This window comes from Pteropus vampyrus, unplaced genomic scaffold (genome assembly GCF_000151845.1).
Source record: "Pteropus vampyrus isolate Shadow unplaced genomic scaffold, Pvam_2.0 Scaffold64, whole genome shotgun sequence".
NCBI classification, from domain to species: Eukaryota; Metazoa; Chordata; class Mammalia; order Chiroptera; family Pteropodidae; genus Pteropus; species Pteropus vampyrus.
In genome coordinates, this window is record NW_011888845.1 from 7,184,838 (window position 1) to 7,211,714 (window position 26,877).

At 34.2% G+C, this 26,877-nt stretch overlaps 1 protein-coding gene across 2 annotated transcripts in view; it reads left to right on the forward strand.

Annotated features, from left to right (window-relative positions):
• The window catches only part of KHDRBS2 (KH RNA binding domain containing, signal transduction associated 2), a 511,685-nt gene that overhangs the window by 458,200 nt on the left and 26,608 nt on the right, over positions 1-26,877 (forward strand). For both annotated transcript variants that reach the window (XR_002780626.1, XM_011361193.1), the window contains exon 8: positions 15,389-15,447. Coding sequence is in view for 1 of the 2 variants with exons in the window: in XM_011361193.1 (XP_011359495.1) it covers positions 15,389-15,447 (59 nt within the window). In the remaining variant the exon portion in view is untranslated. The remainder of the gene's footprint in view (positions 1-15,388; positions 15,448-26,877) is intronic.

The window sequence follows — 26,877 nt, forward strand, 5'->3', positions numbered from 1 at the left end:
TACATCTAGCTTTTTCCCACATATCAGCCTTTCTTTATGAAGATAATATCCCTCTTTCAGTATCCATCCAGAGTGTGGTAGAGTACATTCTTGGCTGCAGTTCTTCACCTCCCTGTGCTCACATCCTTTGCTGTGTGACTTTTCAGTCCCACTCAAAAAATAAGCTGAGTATGTTTTCCTGACTGCTCGCTATCACGTACCCTGCTTTAACTGATAGAATAATGCCACTTCTATACTTACTCGTGAACAGGACTATGTTTCCCACTTGCTCTCTTGCCATTGCCATGAGAAGAACTTCCCCAGGTTAGCTGCTGCATCCTTAGTCTGGACTCCAGACTGAGCACATGGGGGAGCCCAGACCACATGGAGACCAAGCCCAGCTCCATCCATAGCATAGAACAGAAACCCCAATAACCCCAACCTAGATCAGTGAACCTCCAATCAAACCAAAGCACATGACCCAAATAATTACTTATTTTTGTATAATGCTAATATTTTGTGATTTTTTTGTTGTTGTTGAGCAACATTACCGTACCAGTAACAAGCCAGTGTCCAGGGTGAATACCCACATAGATATGGTTTTTCTCAACTGTTCTTGGTATATTGTGGTTCCTATTTCACCAAATGCCCTAGTGGCTCTCTTCTAAAACCATTCCAGTTGTCCAAGTTTCCACCTTAAGTTGTGACACAGAGATTTTGAAGTACAATATAACAGATGAGAGTTGACCAGTACAGAAAAAAATTGGCATTCTTACATCCTGTGCTTCTTGCTTTAAAGCCCTTCAACATCATCTGACCATGTGGTTTTTTCCTAAGTGGCTACGTCACATTATTGAGTTTTATTGAATTTGTTTTTACCTGAAAACCTAGGTTCTTTCTCAATGAACTGCTGTCAAGCCAGTTCTACAACCATCCTGCATCTTTGCAATTGATTTTTTTAACCTAAACACAGAAATGTACATTTATCTCTGTAACAGTTCACCTTTTTATTTAGGCCTTCTCTTGTTGATTTGGAGCTACTTTGTTGGAATACTAATTCTTAAAACTTTACTGGAATATTAATTCTTAAAACTTTGTTGGAATACTAATTCTTAGTTATACTTCCTAGCATATCTTATATTTCTTTATCAAGAACTTTAAAATTTTTCTTGAAAAAAAAAGAGTACCAAAGACAAAGTTCAGTAGCAACTTTAAATTGGCATTGGACCACTAATTAAAATTCCATGAGAACAGTTGTTAACATAGTCACAAAACAGCATGGCTATACTCTCAGGCAGCTTATAAATTATTCACAAAGAAATTACATAGTATTTTAAAACTACTCATTCGTTTATTCAGCAAACATTCATTGAATGTCACTGTTCTAGACCTATGTATTCAAAACAAATAAGACATAGCCCAGACACCAGTTTATTCACAATTAATATAGTTTTTCATAAAGTATAGTCCTAGACTTCTGCATCAGAAATACCTGCAAATAAAATTGCAGATTTCTAGGCCCCTGCTGAGGCCAGCTGATTCAGAATTTGAAGAATGGGGCTCGGCAATCCACATTTTTAGCACAGTATCCATATGGTGTTTATGCACACTATAGATATTGAGAACCACTGTGCCAGCAGAGAAGAAGGATTTAAAAAAAAAAAGTTCTGGTACAATGAGAGCTATTCTACATGAAGATGTGAGCAAGATCTTACAGAAAGCAAGTGGGAAGCGGGTGACAGCTTGCCTGCAAGGTTGAGTAAAGCTTTCATAAGAAGCTGACAATTGAGCTGTATCTTAGGAAGACGACAAATACCTTCCTAGGTGAAGAAATAGAAGTTCCATCTAGATTGAAGGATAACTATGGTCAGGGGCACAGGATCATGAAAGGGTTTGTGACTCCAGGAGACACTTTACCATGTCAAGATGTAGGATGTGGTAAAAGGGAGTGATAGGGAAGAAACTAGATAGGTCGTTGGAACATCGATAGAAAAGGAATTTGTGCACTGTACTAAGGAATTACCACTCACAGTCTGAGGATTAGAGAAAAGGAAGACATTAAAATATATAACTATGATTCAGTTCAAAGCATGCCACAGTAGTGGTATATGACAGAGCCTTACTTGACTTGAGATATATTGAGGGTTTCTGGATGAATGTGGCCTTGTTTCTTCAAATAAAGACTAGATTTGTCAAAACGGAATCATTGTTACCAATTCATATATTCTTTTCCCAGACTAGTTGATTTATTTAAATTTCCAAAGTCTGGTACATGACAATGCTTTAATAAGTAACAAGTTATTCTGGAACATTACACAACACAGGTGAGGTGAGATTCCATTTGTGATTTGAATGGAGTTGAATATATCACCATTAACACATAGCCATGGTGCAATTTGCACCAATGAATTCAGTCTCAAAGTCACCTAGATTAAAGCATTGAAATAATTAAAAATTATGTTTATGTCTACAGCACTGAAATCTTGCTGAAGCTCATGAATTATGATTCAGCCAAATAAATATGTGAATACAGTTAGAATTATGTCCATTTCAAACAAAGGTTCAATAATTTCTGTGTATTTGTACCAAAGGCATGTAACGGTTCATTTAATAATGCTATGTACCAATGAGCCTAATTAATCAGCCAGTTGACTGTCTTATTTATAGAAAATAATAGCTATGTTCTAATGATAATTTCACATAATAAAACAGAAGATTAATTTTTTTTATGATATTGCTCACCCCTCATTTGTGTAATAAAGGGTCAAAGTAAGCAAAAAATACAATCTGAATTAGAAAGAATTATTAAAGAGTGTCTATAAAAAGAGACCATTTGCAGAAATGTATGAGCAGTGTTGAATCCAAAAAACAAACATATCTAAATGTATTTCTATCTCATTTGGGGCATGAGGTTGTATTTTCTAAACATTCATTTTCTATAAGGAGATCATTGCAAAGATGATCATAATTCCACCCTAGATGCTTTATATATAGATCATCCATCTTGATCCTTAATTTATAAGCAGAACAAATATGTCACTTCTCTCATGAATAATCAGCCTATATTTCATCCTGTGAACATTAAATACCATCAACTGAAACTTAAGAGGGCATGTATGGTTATGTCATGTTTCAGAATATTTCAAGAAGATGAAATCTCTATCAACACTGCAACCTTTATGAATATGAAAAGAGAGATATTTTATGTCTATGCCTTCATTGATTGGACAGTTATCTTTTTAATATTTATTGAGTGCTTGCTATGTATTAGGCACTTATCATGGGGCTATCTCAGGTTGTCTCATTAATACTTGAGGTAGGTATTATTATTGCCATATTAAAGATGAAGAAACTGGAGTTTAGAGAGATTAAATGATTTGTCCAAAATGACATTCTCAATAAAAATAGCAGCTCTGAATTTAAGTTCCAATACCTCTTCTCTGTGTTCTGTGTACCATGTTTTAGAAGACATCCTGATTTTCCTCCAAACGAATAGAGAATGGAAACCTCACTGTTCTCCACTCTTGAAACTGTAGACTTTTTCTTTTTCTTAATGAGTTCTGTGTCATAATGAATCTTTGAATGAGAGATATATCTTTAAATTTCTCAAAACAAACTGGCCAGAAAAATAACTGCAGTGGGTTATAATGCTATCTATTTATTTATATATTTATGTTTAAGGTATTTAATTTGCTAGTTAATTTTGGAAGACACAAATTTATATATTTCACAAAGATGGCCACTGTATTACACAATGCTTTCTGTATAACACTATTGGTTAAATGCAAGGAATAAATAAATAATGCAATAATTGGTTAAATGCAAGGAATAAATAAATAATGCAATAATAAAATTCCAATAATATTTTAAAACTATTAATGCAATCTTAATGGAATTTCAAAGATATTTTAGAAATATATTATCTAAAGCCTTGATCTTTTCCTTATTAGAACTCTGTTAAAATCAGTGATGCTAGAGCATAAAAAGGGGTATTTGCAATTTAGTTGCAACAGATACACACAAAAAATGCATTTCATTCAATAATTATGAGCACACACACACACACATACACACAATGATAAACTATTTTAATTTTGAATAAAAATATCTTAAGAAAGTTTCATTTTTTTCAAATCCATTTTGATTATTTCTGTTCCAGAAATGTGTAAAATAAAAGTTATAGAGAAGAGTTTAAGGGTTTTAATATGGTTTATTTTATACCAACACTATATGTCACTGGCATAAAATCAAATAAGTGTTTATAGGAATTGCTAAGCAGCCATGTACATGTTTTTTAAAAGTGTCAGTTAAGTTCAAACCCAACTGCCTTGATTAATGCTAAAGGAGGCCAAAAGCTGACATCTTTCTGTAATCTACATTCTTATTTGCATCGTACAGACATTACATCTCTTCACTGACCACACATTTTAAAACTTAAAAACAGTTTCTCTGGAAAGCCTTACCTAAAAGACAACAGAGATCCCCTTTCTCTATAGCATATGAAACTGGTCCACTGAAAATACAGTTGGGGAAAATACTCTAAATGCAAAGCTGCTGCAAATTTCATGTCACACCTTTCTAGGTAACTAGAATGTAAAAGTTTTGCTATCAGTCTCACAGGAAGTTGAAAAGGAGAAAAGGAAACTCAAAATCTCCAGACTTTAAAACCCAAGGTTCAGACTACCATAACTTAAAGGTGTCTTGTCTAATTCCCCTAGCTTATCCCCTATTATTTTGTAGGTCAATAGCATCTTTTATTCTGTCACCTAGAAGCTTTCTAAGTAAACACCAAATCTACTTTTCCTAATATAAACATCTAAAAACTTTAGGTCTCTCATACATTTCTTATCCATAGTTAGAGGGTTGACTACATTTTTTATATATAGTTACAGAGTTGACTCTAAATGAAATTAAGTTATAGAAGGAGCAAGAAAATTGGTAAAGGAAATTGGAGAGCTCATTCCAAATATAACTGAATGATAAAAGCTTAGTGAGATAAGATAGCATTCGGTTCCCCAAATAAAAGGAGGAGTTTAAGGAGAGTACACAGGGAAGAATAGGTGGTGATCAATACAGTGGATTAGATGATGCTTTCAGGTTAGCAGATTGCTATTTAGAATTGGAATAAATACAAAGTTCCTCAGTTCAATGACTTTAATTCATTCATTTAGTCAGTGTATCTTGAGCATCTACTGTGTGTGTGCCATGTGCTGAGTTACTACCTGTGACTACTCTGATGATCCAAATAGCGCTCACTTCACAAAAATATTATTTTAATTGGGGAAACAGACAAGTAAATAATAGGTGAAATTACAACAATGACTAAGAAATGTGGATATGTGGGAAGTATATTTGTAGGGTTATTTCGGATCTGAGAAGGATTCCTAGAGGAGGAAAAAATTCAGGAGGGGATAAGAGGGTGTCGTGAATTTTGTGTGCTTTTGTCAGGCCCTTGTTCTTGATGATAGCTGCATGTTTCTGAGAAGGAGAACGAGTAAACGTAGAGGAGAGCTCACAGCTTATCTGATCTTTCTAACCACAATTAGCCCAAGATCATATGGCTTTAAGTAAATTATTTCCCATATATTTGTCTGGTACTATGCAGATAAAGTTGAGAATGATTGTTTGAATACATATAATGGACTAGATGAATTATAAATTATCCGTATGAATTCTATCATCAGATACATGAAGGTTTAAATCCCAGATTCATCACTGACGGGCTGGGTAGCTTAGGACAAGTAACTTAATCAGCTGAACAGATTTCTTCTTTAGTACTTTACCTAATACCAACTAAAAATTTGTTGTGATGATTAAGACAAGGTATGTAAAGCTCTTAGCAGTGTTTGCATGTATTAAGTGTTTGAAACATATTAGATATATGTCTTTATGGTTATTACAGCTATCATTACTTCTGTGAGGGGAGAAGAGAAGAATTTCAAAGAGACAAATGACTAAATTTCTTGTTTAAGGCCCCTTCCCATTTAAAATTTTTCAATTCAAAAATCGAGCGGTAGAATTGGTGAAGGAATAGGAAAGAAGGTTTAAATCAGCAAGGAAATAGCATTTAATAGATATGGAGTCTGTCTTTCACTGCAGATGTTATTAAAATATTAGCAAAAAGAGACTTAAGCAAATCATGCTTCTTTATAATTCACAGATTTGGGTTTGGACCTCCAAAACATCAGACTTAATTTATGTATTGTTCTCAATATTGTTCTTCCAAAAATACTTTTTTGACCTGTTTACTGAAGTTAACCAGAATTATCTTCTTTTTGTCTTGCTTTTTAACTTCTGCAAAGTTGTGAGGGGAATAAAAAGACATTTAGCAGTTCAAACTGCAGATCCGAAATGTAGCATCCAATGAAATAATTATGAGTTATGTTCACCAATAATTTACCCTAATATGCAAATTTTCTCACACAATTTAAGAAAAAAGCCCAAACTAGGGATATAAAGGAAATAGAAATGCAAAAATGCAAGGGAGACAGCAATTATGAAGAAAAATATTCATTCTATATGCATATACTTATTCATTCATTTATTTGATAAATATTTGTTGAGTACCTATTATGTACTTGATGCTCTGCCTGGTGCTGATGATACAGCAACAACAAAAAAGGATACCACCAACAGAGGGATTTGTTTAAGGTTAAATATAAGCATATAAGCATATCTATCCCCTTCTTAAATCCTTCACTGGTAGCCTAAGATAAAATCCAAACTCTTTACCTTAACTAATACAAGTTCCTTCAAGATGTGGCCTCTGCGTCCTTCTCGAGATAGAACCTTGGGCCTCTCTCTCCCTTATACTAACCTCCTGGACACTCAGGAGTCGTTGCCAAGCCACGCCTTTTCTTGCCTCTGAACCCTGGCTGGTGCTGACTCCTGCCTGTAAGTCTTCATTCCATTTACCTGGGCAATTTATTCCTCCTCTCTTTCAGGGTTTCATCATTTGATGAATGAAAGGAAAATAATAATGATCATGAATTGCTCCTTATCACTTGTTGAATGGCTTTTCTGCTAGATCATAATTTCCATGAAGGCTTTTTATTCCCACTTGTTTGATTTTTAATGCTTTACAAAATAGACAATGTGTCTGTATGTAGCTGTTAGGGTTTTTTGTTTTGTTGTTTTGTTTCGTCTTATTAAAACATTACTTTGTGTAGCCAGCAATACGGAGAGTAAAAAAATATGTTGGGAGAGGTGAGTGAGGAGAGATATATGCAGCTAGTTTCTGTGGGAAGATAAGATTTGTTCTAGAAGAGATAGACAAAAGAAAAAACCTATTTGCAAATAGGTCCCATTTTCCATCATAACAATAGGGTCGATCCCATGTTGGTAAATTTCACCCTTAGTGTTGGAAATAAAAGGAGAGAGCCTCAAGGAAAGACCCAGGAATAACAGAATTCACAGGTGACAGGACAAGAATGTGATGTAGAAGAAAGCAATGGAGCCTTGAGCTGCTTAGTGAAGTCTCCCATTTCTCCATCCCAACATGTTTGGTTAATGCCGTGACTGACACTGGGGGAGGGTTGTGGTTGGTGATAAGAACTGACACATGTACCTGTTTGTTACACTCATTAATCTATACACCACGCTTACAGCTTTGTAAGAAGCACTTCCAGGAAGCTTTTGAAATATAACAGAAAGATTTGATAATTATATAAATGGATATAAAAATAAAGAAATTACCAATTTGCAATTTGAGGATGAGAGCTGGGCTGAAAATTTATCTTTACTTGACAGATATTTCTGGAAATGCAATGTAAATGCACAACATAACAAGGTTTCAGCATAAATGCTTAAGAGAACAATTTTTAAGAGCACCCACTTAAGTGCTAAAAATAGTTGGATGGTTATAAATCTTTCATATTAATATTTTAATCACCCCTTTATCCCTCTTCTAAAGTATTATTTTATATTTCTTAGTTTTCTTTCATGCAGAAAATAATTAAGGAAGCTTTAGTTGAAACTCACTCTCATCTGGTCCTATTTTCATGCACATAAATCTTCAGCTTAGTCAAGAATCAGGGAAAGGCTTAAATGAAGGACAACGTGGCATAAACCAATGCAACTGGAAACTATGAATGTGGGAGCTTTATTCTTTTGAGGGCCACAACGAGGTGTAGTATATTTGTAATTTTTAATTATCTCTGGTAATTCTTATATCCTACCAAGTAAGCAGTTGAAATATTAAACAAAGTGTTGAATTTTTTAAAGTTACATGCTCTATTTTTTCCCACTTATGCCAGTCTAAATGGTTTGATTGTATGAACAAATGGTATAGAGCAGTGCTGTTATTTATATCACTGCCAGTATCTCGATTTGTAATAATTGGACGTCCAAAAAGTTTCCTTCACAAGCTTGGTTAGTCTCACTGACTTCTGAACAAGTCTGCTCCACCATCAGTGTGGTATCTCCTGCTACAGGAATGTGAAACACCAGCTGCTAGATTGTGAAGCACTATAGAAATATGTGTGTTATTATGTCACAGGTAGGCTCACTAAGAACTTGCTTGGAAAAATAGTTTAACAATGTTGAAGGTACTATTTGGTTTCCTAGAAACCAAATATTATCCTAATTTTTTTCTATTGTGCTCATTTCCATTTAATTAATTGTCTTAGTATACTGCTAATATAGTCTATTTAGGGTAAAACACTCCTCTATCCACCAAGAAAAAAAAAGCCAAAAATTTTTATCTCCAATTTTTTATCTAGTTTTAAATTTGGTCATTAATAAATTAATTACATATTTTCCTGCTACCATACTCTACTTTTTTATTAATTACTTTTCAAATATTTATTAGTATCTTAGGTCTTGATATCAAAAGGCCAAAATTTTGTATAGAATTTTACTAATATTTAGATATTGTTTAATGAGTCAATGGAACTGCCATGTTATATGCTGATTGTATTTATCAGTTTCTAGGGAAATTATGTCTGCTATAACCATGTGAATAAGTTCCAAGTCTCTAATAATTGTCATAATTTTAATTAATACCTCTATAACTGTAACAGTATGTTTAGAAACCTAGATCACTATATTTTCTAAAATATAAGATGAAATAATAATGATTTGAAAATTAAATAACCTGATTGTGTTTATACTGAATTCATTTTTCCACATTTTCTCATATTTTAAAATAATTAGACATGCTAGTGAAACAAGTGTAATGAAATAGTAGCTTTCTGAAATAATGAAATGGAAAGCATAAAACCAACACCATAGTCTACCTTCTCTAGCCAAGTCATATATGTTTTTAAAGTTGAAAAATAGTATAACATTATAAAAGTCCCCCATGCATTGGTCAGTTACATTATTTCTAAACTTTAATCGGAATTTCATTCACGTTAGACAATAAATGAGTGGTTGTTTTTCTTTTTTAGTATTTCCATCGCTGTCAATACAAATGAGCATCCTTTCTGAAGCATGTACAAAGTTTTATAAAGATATTTATAGCAAAATGTTCTAAGATTGTTCATGTTCAAATGCAATCATTTGTTTTTTGAAGTATTTGATTCAATCATTTATTCATTCAGTAGACCTTTACTGAGTGTCTGTTTATCTTCAAGGGATTGCTTTAATTGTCAACCATATGATTTAGGGTACGGGCTAAGCTTCCATAATAAGGAGATACACAAGTCAGTGGTCCAAACAAGAGAAAGGTTTATGTCTCTCACACATTATATACTAGGGCAAGTAGATGGGCTCTGCTCCATGACACCTTTAGGGATCCAGGCTAGTGGGTTGCCATCTGTTTTAGTCAATTCAGGCTGCCATAACAGAATACTGTAGTCTGGGTGGCTTATAAACAACAGAAATTAATTTTCTACAGTCTGGAAGGCTAGAAGTCCCAGATCAGAGTGCCAGCATGGTTGAATTCTGATGAGAACCCTTTTCTGGGTTGGAGACTAGTACTGTGTTCTGTACCTTCACATGGTAGAAAGAGAGCAGGAGAGCTCTTTAGGTCCCCTTTTTTTAAGGGAACTAATTCTATTCATGAAGGCATCACCCTCTTGAACTAATTACTTCCCAAAGGCCCCAGCTCCTAATGCCTTGGTGTTGAGATTTTAACATATGAATTTGGGGAGACACAAAGATTCAGTCCATTGTACCATCATTAACATTAGCCTTCCAAAGTAAATTCAATCATTGACATTTTTAGCCAGTTACATGAAAATTGAAAAGAAGTAAAGGACATGGAATTTACTTTTATGCAAATCATGAAGAATTTGTACACATCACTCTGTACATAGTCACACTCAAATGTGAAAGAGACTAGGAAATGTAGTCTTAAAAAGGTCTGTCTCTCTTATAGAAGAAGTGACAAATGGGTTTTAGAGGGTAGCAACTAGATGTCTTCTATGGCCCAACTTCTAGTCATTCAAATATGAGTGAATATACTGTTTCTCATTAAACAAAAACACAAATAAGCAAACAAAAATATACCTAGCTTCTGAACAACAGGGAAAATCCAAGTTCAGTTCTAATTACTGCAGCCAGCTCAAAATACAGAATCCTGGGAAATATGCAGACCTCTGCATTGGTCTTGATATGGTTCTTTGAAGTCTGTTAACCTATAAAATAATTGACAGATTATTTTTTCTTTCCTCTTGCCCATACAAAATACCTAATATAAAGTAGTGGAAAAAGGAACAGAATAACTACAATAGTTATTTTTTGGGGGAAACACTGAAGGCTCCATAGGAAATAATGATTACAAAGTTCTGTCGAGCAGTGATTAAACACCTAAGCAACAGCATTGAAATGTTTTTCTAATTAGTGCATCTAGGAACCCGGGTTCTAGTTTTTGGAAATCACACTAGCTTTACTGGAAAGTTCTTCCTTATCCTAATGGCTAAATGGCCTCATCCATGGCCATATGCGAATGGAGTAAAGTAGAGCATGGCCTCATTGGGGACTTCGCAAGTTTTGCGGCATGCTTCCTTCTGTTGCATGTTTGAGGACCTGAGGATTGTTCTGAGGCTCATATATGGTAGCAGAGTCTAATAGGAAGACATAAGGGACTCTTTGAGCAAGACTAATTATCTCTTGCTACTAGAAGACAGAAACAGTTGATTTCTCTAATCCTGTTAAGCCGCAAATTTCTGAACCCTCTCCCATTTTAAATGATAGAACCAGCTCATAAGTCAGGCAGAGATAACTTCCCTTAGCAAAGTTCTATTCACTTTTCTGTCTTCTGGAAAAAATGGCTTATTCTTATTCAAACTTATATGTTTTGTAAACCTTTCCAAAAGCAGCAAAGATTACTAATAGGATTTGTCCAGCTCTTTTTTCCTGTAGCGCCAAAGTATACACAGGCCGATAGCCTGCCATCCGAGTTTTCACTGGCGATGGTGTAACAAGGGTCATCAGCCTTGTACCATGCAGTATTTTTTTCCTTGAGCTCTTCACTCACCTGTTAAGCTAATACCCTGTATTTGGTGATTTTAAGGGCAGTTCTACACTTCTACATAGTGATTTTAATGTTTGACTAAATTGTTGTTGTAACAGAGATTCAACATTCAGTGGCTCAAAAAAGATAAAAAAATTATTTTTTCTCAGAATAATCTCTGAAGTGAGTGGTTTAAAGTAAATCTGTTTCAATTTGATCGGCTATAGACAAATTCCTTCCATATTATGGTCCCTGAAAGTTACAGTCCTACAGCATTGTCTTTATTTGCATGGAGATACTTGATTACCACTTCAAGTGCATTCTACCAATGGAGAAGATGATGGTGCACAAGTTCAAGATGAGGATCTTGCTCTTAAATTGGAAATGGCCTCCAGGTTGCCACCCTCACTTCTGTGCACATCCCAAGTTTCCTGACTCAGTCACAAGGGCACATCTAGCTGCAAACAAGGCTGGGAGTGTATTTTTTGTCCATGTAAAATATTTTCCTACAGAAGAAATGAAAAGCAATACTTGTATAAGCAAAGGTATGGCCTCTGGCAGAGTCTATCATGATTACTACCCACTATTTCCATTATCTTACATTATGTATTATCATACAAATATATGTTCCACTTTCTCCTTTTTAGAGTTCTGAAAGTTAAAATTCTCTCTTGGTGCGTATGTATCATTTATGAGAGACAATAATTGTAGCTTCTTTGTCATGGACTCTCTCTCACCACTATTTTTTTTACTCTCTTATCTACATCAATTAAAATTAAAATTGAAATCCAATGAGAGACATATTAATGGCACTAGATAGTGTTTGAGGCTACTAGTCTTCATATAGCACACTTTGGGAAACATAATTAGGCTTGCTCACAGAAAAATTACTGATTGTGAGGAAGGCAGAGAGAGCTGCTGTCGAGGCCTTCATTTTTCTTTTCATCCCTGTAAATGGGAATGTTGCTTCTTAAATCATAGTCTCAGGACTGCCACATCCTGATCATCCAGGATATCAATGTAACAACTCTCGGGAATTTGTTACACATATATGAGGGCTCTCAATTGGGTTGCATCATTTTCATTAAGATCAGTATGTGAAAGAGGAGATAAACATCCAGCCACTAGCCAATGGCCTTATACTTCTCCAATCTCAAGTCATTAGAAGAATGGGGATCAGAACATATTACCATACATTTTTCCTAGATTGCATATAAATATCCTGCACAATGAAGGCTGGGCTAGGTAATCTTTTTTTCCCAAGCTGTTTTACACTGACATTGAATTAGTGCATTACCAGTTGCCTCGCAGAAAGATAAAGATTGCCAAACTTCTTCCTCTCTCTCACTTCATCTCTAATGTATAGACTTGCATTTTACTTTTGCTTCTCTTTCCTTACCATCAATGAAATCTCAAGTATTTAATATAATAAGACCTATCAAATTACTTTGAGGGATAATGACAACACATAATTTTAGGCTCTTTTGTCTTTCCTTCCACCCTAACCCTTTGGCATCTATCACTCACCTTCAACTCTTCTAAAATTTGATATTTGATATAAAACCATTTCCTTGCCACACTTTTATATACTTAAAATGAATATTATCTTGAGATGATTTATAAATATAAATTCATATATATGTAAATTTATAAATGAAGATTTAGGCATAAGACTTTAAATGAAGGAGTTTATTTTAGGAGAAAATACAGTGTATCATAAATATTTATAGATCCCTAAGCAAGATTTAAAAATGCATTGGTTATCCAAATACTAAGCTCAATTAAAATAATTTCCACTTTTTGTAAAGTACTTTAAAACTTTATAATTTGGTTACATTAGGCTACTCATATAAATGGTGTCTTATCTTCCTATGAGCAATTCAAACTTTTCTGTAAATATTTACTGAGCAGTTATCATGTGCCAAGCATTTTTCTGGACCAATCAGCCTGGAACAATGAGAGCACATGAACAAAGGAGAGACCAAGTTCTATACCAGAGAGCTTATATATTCTAAAAGTAGGAAACAGCCAATAAGTAAATAAACAAATGTGTGTTTGTTTGTTTAGTTATATAATATGTACAATGATGATTGATAAACACTAAGATGAACAAAGCAAGGTAAGGATGAGTGAATGCTAATTTTAAACAAATTAGTGAGAGAAACCTCTCATAAATGACATTGGCATGACTTCTGAAAGAATGAGAGAATAGACAACTAAATGTTTAGGAAAAAGCATGTTCCAGGTAGTGGGAATAGCAACTGAAAAGGTCCTTAGACAGAAACGTGTTTGTCATGTTCAGGGAACAGCTACTCTGAGCAGAGTATGCAAAAGGGAAAGCGGCAGAGTTCTAAGAAATACGAGGATGCCAATGTGCGTAAGCAAAATAAGAATTTTTTTTCCTAAAGGATATGGGAAGCTATTGATGGATTTTGAATAGAGAACTAATACAATCTAATTTACTTCTATAAGAATTACCTTGACTGCTATGTGGAAAATAGAAACTGAGGAAGCAGGGCACAGAGATTAGTTAGAAGGATATTATATTCGTTTAAGTGAGAGACGGTGAAACTTTAACCACAGTCATAGCTGTGGAGATGTTTAGAAATGTTCAAACTCTGGATATATTTTTCAAGTAGAAGTGAAAGAATTTGCTGTTAGATTAAACATTAAGGATAATCTTAGGATAGAAAGGATAGGACTCCACTTTTCTAGCATGAGTAACACTTTTATAAAGACGGAAAGCGTTCAAAAGGAGCAGATCTGAGTTGGGACGAAAACCAAAATTTTTATTGGATTATTTTAAGTTTTGCATCCAAATGTAAATGTACAGAAGGCAACTGGATATATGAGACCAGAGTAGAGGGGAGATGCCAAGGCTGGACATATAATTTGGAAGTCATCAGAGTAGTGATGGTATTAAAACCATAGGATCAAATGAGATTGCCTAGGGAGTATCAATAGAAAAGAGAAAAATTCTAATAATTGAACTCCAGTGGTCTTCAGAATTAAGTGGTTGTAAAAATAAAGAGATACCAGTAGAGAAGTGGGAGAAATAGAGTGAGCTAAGGAGATCCAAGAGAGGGAACATCTCAGAAGCAATTGAAGTGTTTGAAGGAGCAGGAAATGATCAACTATGTTAAATGGTTCTAGAGTAAACTGAGGAACAAGTCTTGATCACTGCATTTAAAAATGGCAAGATATTGAGACATGATTTTTCAGTGGAGAAAACAGCCTGAGGGGCAGTGAAAAAGAGGGAGTGAAGTTGCCTCTTTTCAAGAAATTTGCTGTAAAGGGTCAGAGAAAGGGATAGTCACTAGCAGGAGATCTCAGGATGAGGAAGGGATTTTTGAGATTGGGAGATATATAAGATGCTTGGATGCTAATAGGAATGGTGCCTTACAGGGGGAAACTTGCTGTAAGATAAAGTAATGACAATTGTAGTGGAGGGGATTTTAAGCAACTCGAGTCAGAAATAAAGGAAGAACGCCCTTTTCTCAGTTACTGAAATGTGGAAGCATCTAGAAAAATGTTAAGTAAAAATAAATAGCTTGTATATTTGAAGAGTGCATGGACATGCTGTAGAGAGGAGTGTAATTATAATTTCAGTGTTTGGAAGTGAAGATGAAATTGGTGTATATTTCTTAAGATAACAGCATTAAAAGCCATACATGATTGAATAGATTGTCATCTTATATAGCACTTTTTCTTGGAAATAGACCTTTATAACCCTCCTCTTGACAAATTTTGAAGTATTATACTTGTATTTTAGGAGAAATTTGACTTATAAATTGGGAGATAGAGATAAAGAAGTACCGAGGTGTCAAGAGAAAATCATAGCACTCCTTGTCAATAACCTGTATTTTTCTTACTATTTCTTTAGGATTGTGTTATGCCAGAGATTCTTGGGATACTGCTTTAGCACACATTTTGCTTTCAAATTCCATATGAGTTTCTGGGTTGATCCCTCCCGATTACAGTAACATTGATTGCTGTCTAAATCTGTTGCAGTGTGCCTGAATACTATGACTACGGTCATGGAGTAAGTGAGGATGCCTATGACAGCTACGGTAAGACCTTTTCTTTACTAAACCTGTGAAATGAGAACATCCATCAGTCACTGACAACTCAGAAATTACTTCTATCTTTCTCCCCCCAGTTTTTACAGAAGTCCAGACTAAATTGATTTATGTAATTCCAGGGTAAGATTTGACGTACAAAGCCAGTGCCAGAAAATTGGACAGATCAATTTTGATCAAAATTTCAAAAGCAATTAATCACAATCATAGATCATTTTCAACAGCAACAGTGAACATTCTGAATAGTGTCTTATATGTTTCACTGTGTCCATTGTCTGACTCATTGATTTGACAATAATCATATGTCTTTCTTGCTGTCACAAAAATCAGAGTAATGTGCAGTTAAAATATTTAAAAACTTTTAAGAGCAGATATTGTAGCTTTCAAGCTATTTTCTATAGTGCGCATAGATCTTAAAATTGCCAAATAATGCTTAACTCATAAGAATTAATAGAGAATGAGAATATTAACCTATAAAATTAATTAATTTTAAAAATACACTGCCTAATTAAAATATATACCACTTAAAATTAATAATAATTCAATTCAGTAAGATCGTATCAAGTTTCTATGATATATCAATATAATACGTTACTTTTGAAAGTTAGTTTCTGGTTCCATAAAGTACATCTGCAGCATCAACAGTTGATCACCTTAAAAAAACTCATTTAAATGTGTCCAGTTCTATAGTTTTAGAAAAATAATGCCAAGGCCACTCTGTTCTTCTTTATGGAGAGCAGTAAAGGAGAAGATGCATGTTCCCTGAATGGGGCTGCAAATGGTGAAGCTGTAGCGCTTCATCAGGATGGAGAAGGGACAGCCCAGACGTCGGCAGGAAAGGAAGAATTACACCTTCCTGGCAACCACAGTCACCAAATTGACTCATTTCTCTCAGTGGAATATAACTAGGCCAAGCTCAGAAGTAAGAGTAGAAAAATAAAGCAACGCCGCAATGGTTGCCATTCATAAGTCGATTACTCATATATTTTTCTCATGCATTTCTTTACTATAAATTGTAATATTACATATTTTTATTTTCATAATGAGGAAACTGCACAACAGAGATTAAGTCAACACGTGAGTGGAGCTATGCAGCTCAACTTCTTTTTTATATTCTCATCAATGGTTAGAATGCTATTAATTGCTGCTGCCATGCATAGTGTACCTATTATAGCTCTCTGCCAAACAATTTATAATGAGGATTAGAGATTATGAAGATAATCCTAATTATGCATTATATGTATAGCTATATAATTTAATCCCCATTAGAATCGAGCAGGTTACACACTCATATTGTCATCTGCATTTTACAAATGAGGAACTAAAGCTTAGAGCATTGACTAACCTGTCTCAGTTAAACAAGTAGCAAATGAGAGAGCAAGATTGTATTCATTTGTCACATTTTGTTGTTGGGAGTTGGGCCAGAGTTCAGTGGACCCTGGGAGAAAGAACAGGATCTGGTACTTTAACTTTGAGGCTTTTTCTATAAAGGAAGGATGTTCAGCTTAGCAAGATTTCTCTAAATCCTGCCAGCTGCTGTCCTACTAATATAAGGAGAGGAAGGTCTTCTGAAATATTTCACAGGGAAAAAAAATAAAGAATTAATACAAAATGAGCACTAGGCTCACTATTTCCCAGACTCCAGCTTCTCCAGCATCAATCAAATTGACGTAATCTTTTGCTGCTGTGAAAGATATGGATATTCTTCAACACAACTTAAGCATATCTTAGGAAATTATTTCGCAGCAGTAATAGGTGATGGATAAGTTTGCATAGGTCTGGCTCAATTGGTGAGGTGCCACAGAAAGTACAGTTTTAATTTTATTCTCTGTATACTTTTCCCTCTTTGAAAGGAGGAGGTCAAAATCATCATCTGGTGTTTAATAAGAATAATAGCATCCAAAACTCAGGCCTTCTTCAAAGCCACATCAATGGACCAGCCTGGCTGAGCTGAGAGATTGCCTAGCACTACAGAGCAGCCACACCTAACAGTGAAGCATTCTTCTGAGTTCAACACAGCAATAAGTATATTTCCATTGTTCCAGGCAGATTCTTATTCAAATGGAAATCAAGTCAGAGGCCTTATATGACTAGTATAATAAATGAGTAAGACATAATATGGCCCTCTCTTTAATTCATCCAACTTCAGTTTAGTGCACATAAGTATTGCCAGGCTCTAGGAATATGATGGTATGCAAGACAGTCCTTGTCCCTCCCTGATTCCTACTGTCTGCTGTTGAGAAACATGGCTACATATAAAAAATTGTGCCACATTATAACCCATGTGATGCAATAGTTCTGTACAAGGTCAGAGAACAGTACTCATTAAACAAATATTTATTTAATGGCTAATACATATAAGCCACTGTTCTTAGTCCTGGAGTTACTGTAGTGACCTGAACAATCTCTTGAAGTTGATGTTCGAATGAGAAGACATATTATTATTTATAAACCAGTTTATTAAAAATAAATTTTTTTTTTTTACAAAATACAGTCATTATTTTCTACACTTGGCACATCAGTTTGAGGAAATTCACATATATGAGCTTTACTTTATAGCATTACATGCACTGAAATCAATGGCAGGGATGAGTTCGATGATATATGACTGGGTAGTTGGTAATGAGAGATGAGATTTCTGTTTCTTAATTCTTATATTTTAAAATGTTAATACCATGTAAGGCAATAAGGAAAATGTAATACAAACTGCTCTCAGACCTAATGAAGATGCAGGAACCATAGTCAGTGGAGCTGGACTCACCTCTATAACCAATGGATCTCACATTGTTCCTTTTTGGTTATTTGGTTTTCTGCTGCAGCGAAATCTAGAGGCAAACATCATTTTACTTTAGAAGCTATACACCTACCTGCAAGCACTAGATTTCATTCTGGATCAAATTATATTTACCAATAAGCAATTCTCTGCACACAGAAAGTAGATGATAAATTATTTTTAATAAAGGAATGGGGAAAATTCAGAAAGGGATTTAACTACCTGAACAGAGTAAGGAAGATATTAGTTAGGCAGCAATTTCTACTTAATTTTTATTTTCTGATTTTATTAACTGAAATGTCAGCCAGACCGACCACATTCTTAATGTTGAAAGACTATACACACATATGCCTGGAAAAAAACTGTTTTTTATGAGCTGTGATCTTTTCTTTGGCCACTAGGATCTGTTGCCATTTTCTGATGTTACTGAGCAAGCATTAGTTCAAGAATGCACTTCACATTCAAGGTGTTTTTATTCTTTGTTTGAAAAAGTTGTTATGTCAACTCTTCATGCGTTCTAATTTGGGAAGTGCTGCTTGCTTTACATGTCAGAAGGATAATTATTCAGGACAGAATTTATTTACTTATTTTGTCATGGTCTGGAGATGATAGTCCAGGGACTGAGGAAAAGAAATCTCACCAATTCATTACAATCTTTTCCCATGGTACAGATTTCATAGAAAATGATATGTGTGGAGAAGTGGAGCTGAGGAAGAAGGCTGCTCACACCCCAGGATTTCAGCAGCCCAGGCTCATCTCACTGCCCGATAATCCTCTGGGCTCACAGTGGCCCATCTGTGGTAAACACTGGGCAAAAGACTAGGGATCAGGGAATTGTGAACAAAAACACCCATGTTTTACATGATGCAGATGTGTGTTAATTATATTTTTTAAGAATCATTTTCACCACAGGTGTTTAGAAATCTAAGCTGGTACAAAGGTCTGATTAACCTAAAAAATAAATTATTTCTTTTCTTACGCTAAAAATAATACACATTCACTATGGAAAATGTTGGTCATAAACAGAAGGAAATTTAAATCACCCTAAATTATACTACTGTATTTATTCAGTCTTTACTTTTGTTATATGTTTTACTAGTTTTTTAATCAATCATGATTACGTATTTTATTTAAAAAGAGAACACAATTTAGACTGCTTTATAAAAATTCCTTTAAGATTTTTCTATCATAAAATAAAGAAGAAAAGTTTTTTTTCACTTTGTATCATTAGGGTTATACCTTGACAGAATGCAGAGTTTAACATATTTTCACATGTGCTGTCAGAAATAACTATTAATATGTTCGGTTGAAAAGGGATACCTCTTTCTTTCATATAACCAGGTAATAAAGAGAAATATTGCATGTCAACCATATGGTCATGAGATTTAAATTTGATTAATTCTCATACTCTCGAATCCCACATAGACAATCTAAAAAGGACCAAGTCAAATGATGAGAAATAGTAAGAGCTCAGCACTATAACCTTAAAGTCTAATTAAATTGATATATGTTATATGCACTCAACTTTTGGTAGTAAGTGCAATGTAATATATTTATAGATGTCTAGCTGATAAGTTGCTCATCCTATGATATCCAAATGGGCAGAAGATAAAATTTAAATATGCATGTGGAAAAGTGATTTGAGGACCCACTCACATCAATCTGATGTTTTTAATTATCCATACCTCGCATTAACTAGTATATTAGTATCCATGTATAGCTTATCTTTAATGAACCATGCACAATTTTTAAATCAATAACATCCCAAAATGAAAATCTTGCATCTCCACTTATTTGTTCACTTCCATTCTTAATTAGTAATTCCTCTTTGTTAATTTTTGATTGTGTGATGGGTACAGATACCGAATCTCAGTGGAATGTCAGTATTTTTATAAAACAAATAGTCCCTACTCTCAGTTTCTTGGCAGCACCCCAGACTCGGTATGTGAGGAGGCTTAGAGTCAGCCACTGCAGCCTCCCTTCCCTCCTGCTCAGGTTGGCAGAAGGAACTATGGGGCAAACCGCGGTATTAGGAGGGAAAGAAGGCATGTCGTCTGTGAGACTGGGTCCTACATTCAGAAAACTCATGGGTGGCATCTCTGATTCAGGATTCCTTAAGAAATGGTTTTAAATAAACCACTAGAAGTAAAAATCCAGTCATTCAGTATGACACTTCTTCATATAATGTGTTGTATGTATCCCCAGATTGAAATTGAATTTGTCTCTCTTGGGCCCATAATTCATATTGAAGTAATAAATACGCTGACTTCCAACAAAATCATGTATCCTCTGGACTTCATAGCAATTAAATTATTTAAGAGCTTTGCAGATAATTTAATATTAGATATTAAGCTATTTTTCTTATACAATGTAAGTATAAAATTTTAAATATTGAATCTTTACATAATTAGGCCTAAATATAATTATTATTTATCATATTTATAATATTTAATGTATGAATATTTAGTAAATATTTCATTGATGTTAATTATTATTTAATATTAAATATTAAATTTCTGATAACTTGAGTTTATTTTTAGAATATAAATATTTGACTTATAAGAATTGCAAATCAGCTTCTGCATCTTTAAAATACTTCTTATCAGTCATTGTAATTGTTTTAGATAAGTGCGAATAGCTCATAAGTCATTAGGGTGTGTTTTAAACACAGTACTTAGATCAGCTTAGCTAAGCCATGCTTCACATAAGAAATACCCTCTAAATTCTCTCCAAGACTGACATCCAAGAATGGACAGCAATATTTTCTTCTCAGAGAAAAGAGCTGTTTATTAAAATGTATTTAATGTATGAACTGGAGAGCTAATTATGCATCCATTCTTAGTGGCATTTTAGATGACAGCTGTGTGGAACCAAGGAGGATAATATTAATACATTGTCATGAAATGAATGAAAGCAAAAAGAATTTTGTGCCATATTCTAGGGCATTTGAGTGCCTCACTTCAAGTCAATTGCAGAACACGAACATATTCATTTTGTGTTGAGAAGCTGAGATGATTATTATCCCAGTGTGAAAATAAGCTCTGCATTGATTAATCTGTAAAACAGCAAAGGAAAATGAAGCTAACTGACCATCATGCCAGCCATGTGATTCAAGAACAAAGACTGTCAAGTTTTAAAAGTAAATAGAAATATACATTTGAGGAAATCGATTTTGTAAATAAAGCTGAGTTTTCTTAATGTAGGCAAAAATTTACTAGTCATTTTAAAACTAATATGCACAATTTATTTTTTCCTAGGTTTATAAATATCAAGGTTGTTATCTGATAAGCCACTGAGAATACCATGATTTATTCAATTTAATTTTTCATATAGATTTTTGAATTGTATTTTTAACTGAAAGACTAATGCTATTGTGCTTCTAAAGTATTTTAGAATTTAGTTGTAAAATTGATTTAAAATTTTTCTATTTCTTATCATTTCAGAGGTTACAATAAGATGAACATCTAATATAACTAATCATGATAATATATACAGTGCACCATTACTTTATTGTTTGTATTTCTAATTTTAAGTTAGCTGTATTTACAGTTTCAATTTTGTTTGAATTATACACTCTTCAATTCAACAGTTTTAGGCCAAATTGAAACATGCTTTTTATTATTTTAGATCAGAGATTCTTTACCTAATTACATATTTTAGAATCACTTGGTGAGTTTTGAAAAAAAGATATCAATGTCTAGTTACCATTCCAGAACAGCTATATCATAGTATTTGAGGATGAGAACTGAGTATCAGTTTTAAAGATTGCTGGGCGGTCCTACTGCAAGCAAAGGTTGAAAATAAGTCTTAGATATGTGTGTGAGAGCATGATGAAAAGTAGCCTATGATCTTAATATGAATGGTCAAGAATATGCCAGGAATTTGCATTCTTGGAGATGACATGCAAGTTATATGCAAACCACTTTTAGAACATTAGGTATTTTGTAAGTAAACATTATGTTATAGAACCTGGCATTTCGAATTCACTCTAAAAATATATGCTTAGGTAATGGAAATAGAATTTAGTCTCTTTTTGAACTATTGTATGTTGAACAGTTAAATCTCAGACCTGACTTCGTCTAAAATTTACTCGACAGATAGGGTCTACAAAAATTTCCGTCCACATGCATCGAACAACTCTCTTGTTGACATAATAAAATGAGCCACAGGCAAGTTTTTTTTTAAATTTATTTATTTAAATTAGCTTCAAGTATACAGTACATTGGTTAGACATCTATATAGTTCATAAAATGACTCCTCCACCACCATTGCTCCCTCCCTCCCCTGGCCCTCCACATAGCCATCACATTAATGCTAACGCATTCCCTCTTCCGTGCTCCCCATCACCATGACCAACTATCAACTAACTACTAATTTGCACTTCTTTAACCCTTCACCCTGTTCTCTCAGCCCCCCAACCTCCTCCCCTCTTTCTGTCACCAAATTGTCCACTATATTTGTGAGTCTGTTTTTGATTAGTTTGTTCTTTTTGTCCCTTAGATTCCACACATAAGTGAAATCATGTGGTATTTATCTTTATCTGACTTAGGAAATTTTTTTTTTTCTATCACTTTTCTTTTCTCCTGAGTTAATGGTGCAGTGATTTTAACTGAGGGGGAGGGGAACATTGAGCGATTTATTGTCAAAATCATAGCGTGAATGGATAATGTACAAAAAGTATATATTCAGTATGGTATAGATTTATATTTAGAATGTAGAAAAAAGAAACTGTTTTTTTAAAAAAAGTACAGAATACAACATACAAAACTAGGAAAACATTTTCCCACCTACATGGAAATATACCAGCTAAGAAAATATATATCCAGGAGATATGCCGTCTTAGAAGGGCTTTACATAATTTCCAGAGTTTGGGGATATTTTTGTGTTGATCAAAAAGAGGTCACGTGTTAAAAAAAAAAGTCTAAGATACATTGTTCGATATGAATGTGCTACACTTCATTTAGCAAATATGTCATAATTTATTGAATGACTCAATAGGAACTGATATATGTGGATTGCTAGAAAATCTATGCCAGTTGAAAATGTAATTATAATTATTGATGACTTATAATCAATGTCTTTTTGTATTGAACAAATGATTTAACCATATTGGTACCTTGTCAAACTTTTAGCTCAGTTGCTAACAAGATGTACCAGGAAAACACAAACAAAATACCTAGACTACTTAGGACAGTCTCTCTGGAGCTTGGCAGTTGTGCAAAAATATCTCAGGAGAAGGCCCCTCATACTCAGGGGAGGGCAGTGGCAGGCAATAGACAGATATGCAAGGAGGCTTTTGGCATTTGTAAGTTCTGTCAGGTGTTGGCCAGTCATGGACAAAGAGCTAAGATTCGGGCTGCTGAGAAGACTGGAGAGCGTCAAGACTGGGTGAGGGAGGTGTCCATATTTAGGCCAAATTTCATAATTTAAGAGCGCAGTTCTGCAAAATAACTGCCCCCATTTCACAACTAATCACAAGTTCAGTAGAGCCTAGGCCACCCTTACTTCTGATCAGCTGGCTACAAATCTGGGGGTTCCTAGTAACCCTCAGATTTCATAATTTGCCAGAACAACTCAAAGAAGCAAGGAAAGCACTATACTTAAAATCACAGTTTCATTTTAGCAAAAGAATAGAAAGCAGAACCAGACAACAGGCAAAGTCTGGGAGAGTCCCAAATGTGAAGCTTCCAAAATCTTCAGGGCTGCATTATCCTCTGGGCACACTGATAAGTAGCAACACACAAAGTTTTGCCAACCAGGGAAACTCATTTAAACCTCCATGTTCAGAATTTTTATCGTGATTTCATTATGTAGGCATGATTGAATCACCTCAATCTCCATCCTCTTCCTCTCTCCAGGTCACATGGTCAAAGCCAAACCCTCTAATCTCTCGGTTGGTCTTTCTGGCATGACCAGCTCCCCTCCCCTATCCTGGATCATCATAAACGATCAGGTGTGGTCAGAGGGATCCACCATGGAAAACAAAGACACTCTAGTTACTCTAATAAATTTCATGGTTTAGAATTTACCTTACAGTAACCAGGGACAAAGGCTAGCCAATATTTTTGTGACAGAAGTGGTGAGGGGAGAGTATTAACCTGGGAAAGCAAGCAGAGGCACTTTGAGGCAAAATCCCAGATAGTTAGAGCTGGTCAAGCAGTCAGATTGACATTTTGTTTAGTTCAAAGCCTGTTTTTTTCCGAACTCCCATCACATAGTGTTGCTCTGAGAATATACTGGGCTCATTTCTGTTCTCTATATAGATACGAGGGATTTCGAGACAGTAAGACAATCAAATAACTACAAATTCAATCTCTTCTGAAACTATGTCACCAAGCCTGCCTTCCTCACTGAATTAAAGACATTATTGAAATTCTTTGAGAAGAGAATTATAAAATATTATTTTGTATCACTAGTCTTATTCTTCCTTCTGGTATTTCTCATAAAGTCCGTATGTACATTTCAAAAAAAAAAGTCAATGGCTGAATTCTATAGGCTTTGGTTAATTTAAGGATTTTATTTGGCAATAATAAAAGTATTTTTTAAAAGTATATTTAAACTCAAGTCAGATAAGCTTCTACATTATGTCCAATTATTCACCATTTTTTTCTGAACCTTCTATTTTGAAAATACTTTCTCTAGCTGGCATCTTTATCTCCCTTTTACTTAGATGAGATCTTAACTCTCAAGTAAAAAAACAGATACATACTTACTTAAATTTTTTTAAAACCACTGACCTGTACAAAGTAAACAATTTAAAAATACCACCATCACCAAGGGAAGGGGTCTTATACTGGTCACAACATATTTGGCTTATAGTGATTCTGTTTAACATTGCAAATTATGGAAGCCTCACCTGGAAACATAAAAGCTTATAAAAATCACCCATTGCAAGCTAAACTACTTGGAATACTATTCTTGGTGCAGCCTCAAGCTTGTTGGGCATTTCTTAACCCTCTAGGACTTCACAATCAGAAATAGCAGTAATTCAAACATCCTAAGCTTAACACAGAAGATAAAATTGTGAGACCATACTATGATCTGGAAATTAGGTATATACATGAAGTAAATTGGGTGGTATTAAACATAAAGATAAAGAAAACGGAGAAAAGATAAAGAAAATGGCCCTAAGATTTCAATACTAAAACTGAAAAAAGAAACTGAAAGAGGATTTAATTCCTAGGTTAAAAAAACCCAGCCATGGCCACATTACATTGTGCTGACTTAAAGTTAATAGAGAAATATCAAGCACCAATTTACCCTTGAAAGTTTTTATACTTGTCATCATTATAGATTATTCATATATTTATCAACTGTCTTTCTGAATTTACCCATTCATATTTTCAATATGTAATATATTTTAAACATTTACATTTGCTCACGTAAAGTTCGGACTTTGGAAATAGTTGTTATTTATTTGTTTCGTGGTCCATGTAGCCAACTGGAAACATCTACTTTCAAAAGCCACTTAAGGACTTCACCTAAAAACTTCCTCAAAGACTAGAACGGATTTTGCTACTTTTGAGGAGAATTTTGATATTTAGGGCAAATTCCCCAGTAGGTAAGGGAAGCTCTTCTTCAAAAGTCACAAAAGACCCAAGCCATTCTGGTTGGTAAGATTCCTACCAGAAATCATCATCATCATTCTTAAGATGAATAAAAATAAGCGATCAAAAAAGCTAATCTATAAGTATTTACTAATGGTTAAGGAAAATGAAAAATTTTCTTAATTCATTAAGTGAAATCATTCATTTGACAAAATTTAACAGGTGTCTAAAGTTTGGGTCTTTTGCATTTGAAACTTTAAACTGGTTTGTTCTTCTAGTTAATTCCCCTAACTGTCTCTGAGTCTATTTCCTTGCAAAGATACGATGGCTTTGCTTTTGAGAAATAGATTTCAAAATCTTAACTCTACCAACACTTGTGTTTCAAGATTCAATAATTTTTTCTGCAAATGGTAACCATTTTATTTTTATTTTCCCCTCTGTAATCCTGCTTTATATGAGACTAACTCCCTTCAAATTAATACTATCTTCTTTGGAAACTGATTGGTTTTTTTTATAATAATTTTTTCAATTACAGTTGGCACACAATATATGTTTCAGGTGTACAACATAGTGATTAGACATTTATATGTCTTACAAAGTGATGACCTGATAAATATAGTATACATCTGATGCCATACATAGTTATTACAATATGATTGACTATATTCCTTATATGTTACACCTCCACGACTATTTTGTAACTACCAATTTGTACTTCTTAATCTCTCCCCGTTTTTTCATCCATGCACCCAGACCACCTCCTATCTGGCAACCATCAAAATGTTCTCTGTATCTATGAATTTGTTTGTTTTATTCTTTAGACTCCATATGTAAGTGAAATCACATGACATTTATCTTCCTCTGTCTAAATTACTCAACACAATACCCTCTAGGTCTATATATATTACAGATGACAAGATTTCATTTTTTTTTATGGCTGAGCAATATTCCATTGTGTATATATACAACCTCTTCTTTATTTATTCATCCATTACACCCAGGTTGTCTCTATATCTTGGCTATTGTAAATAATGCTGCAATGATATATGGATTCACATGTCCATTTGAAGTAGTGTTTCAGATTTCTTCAGATAAATACCC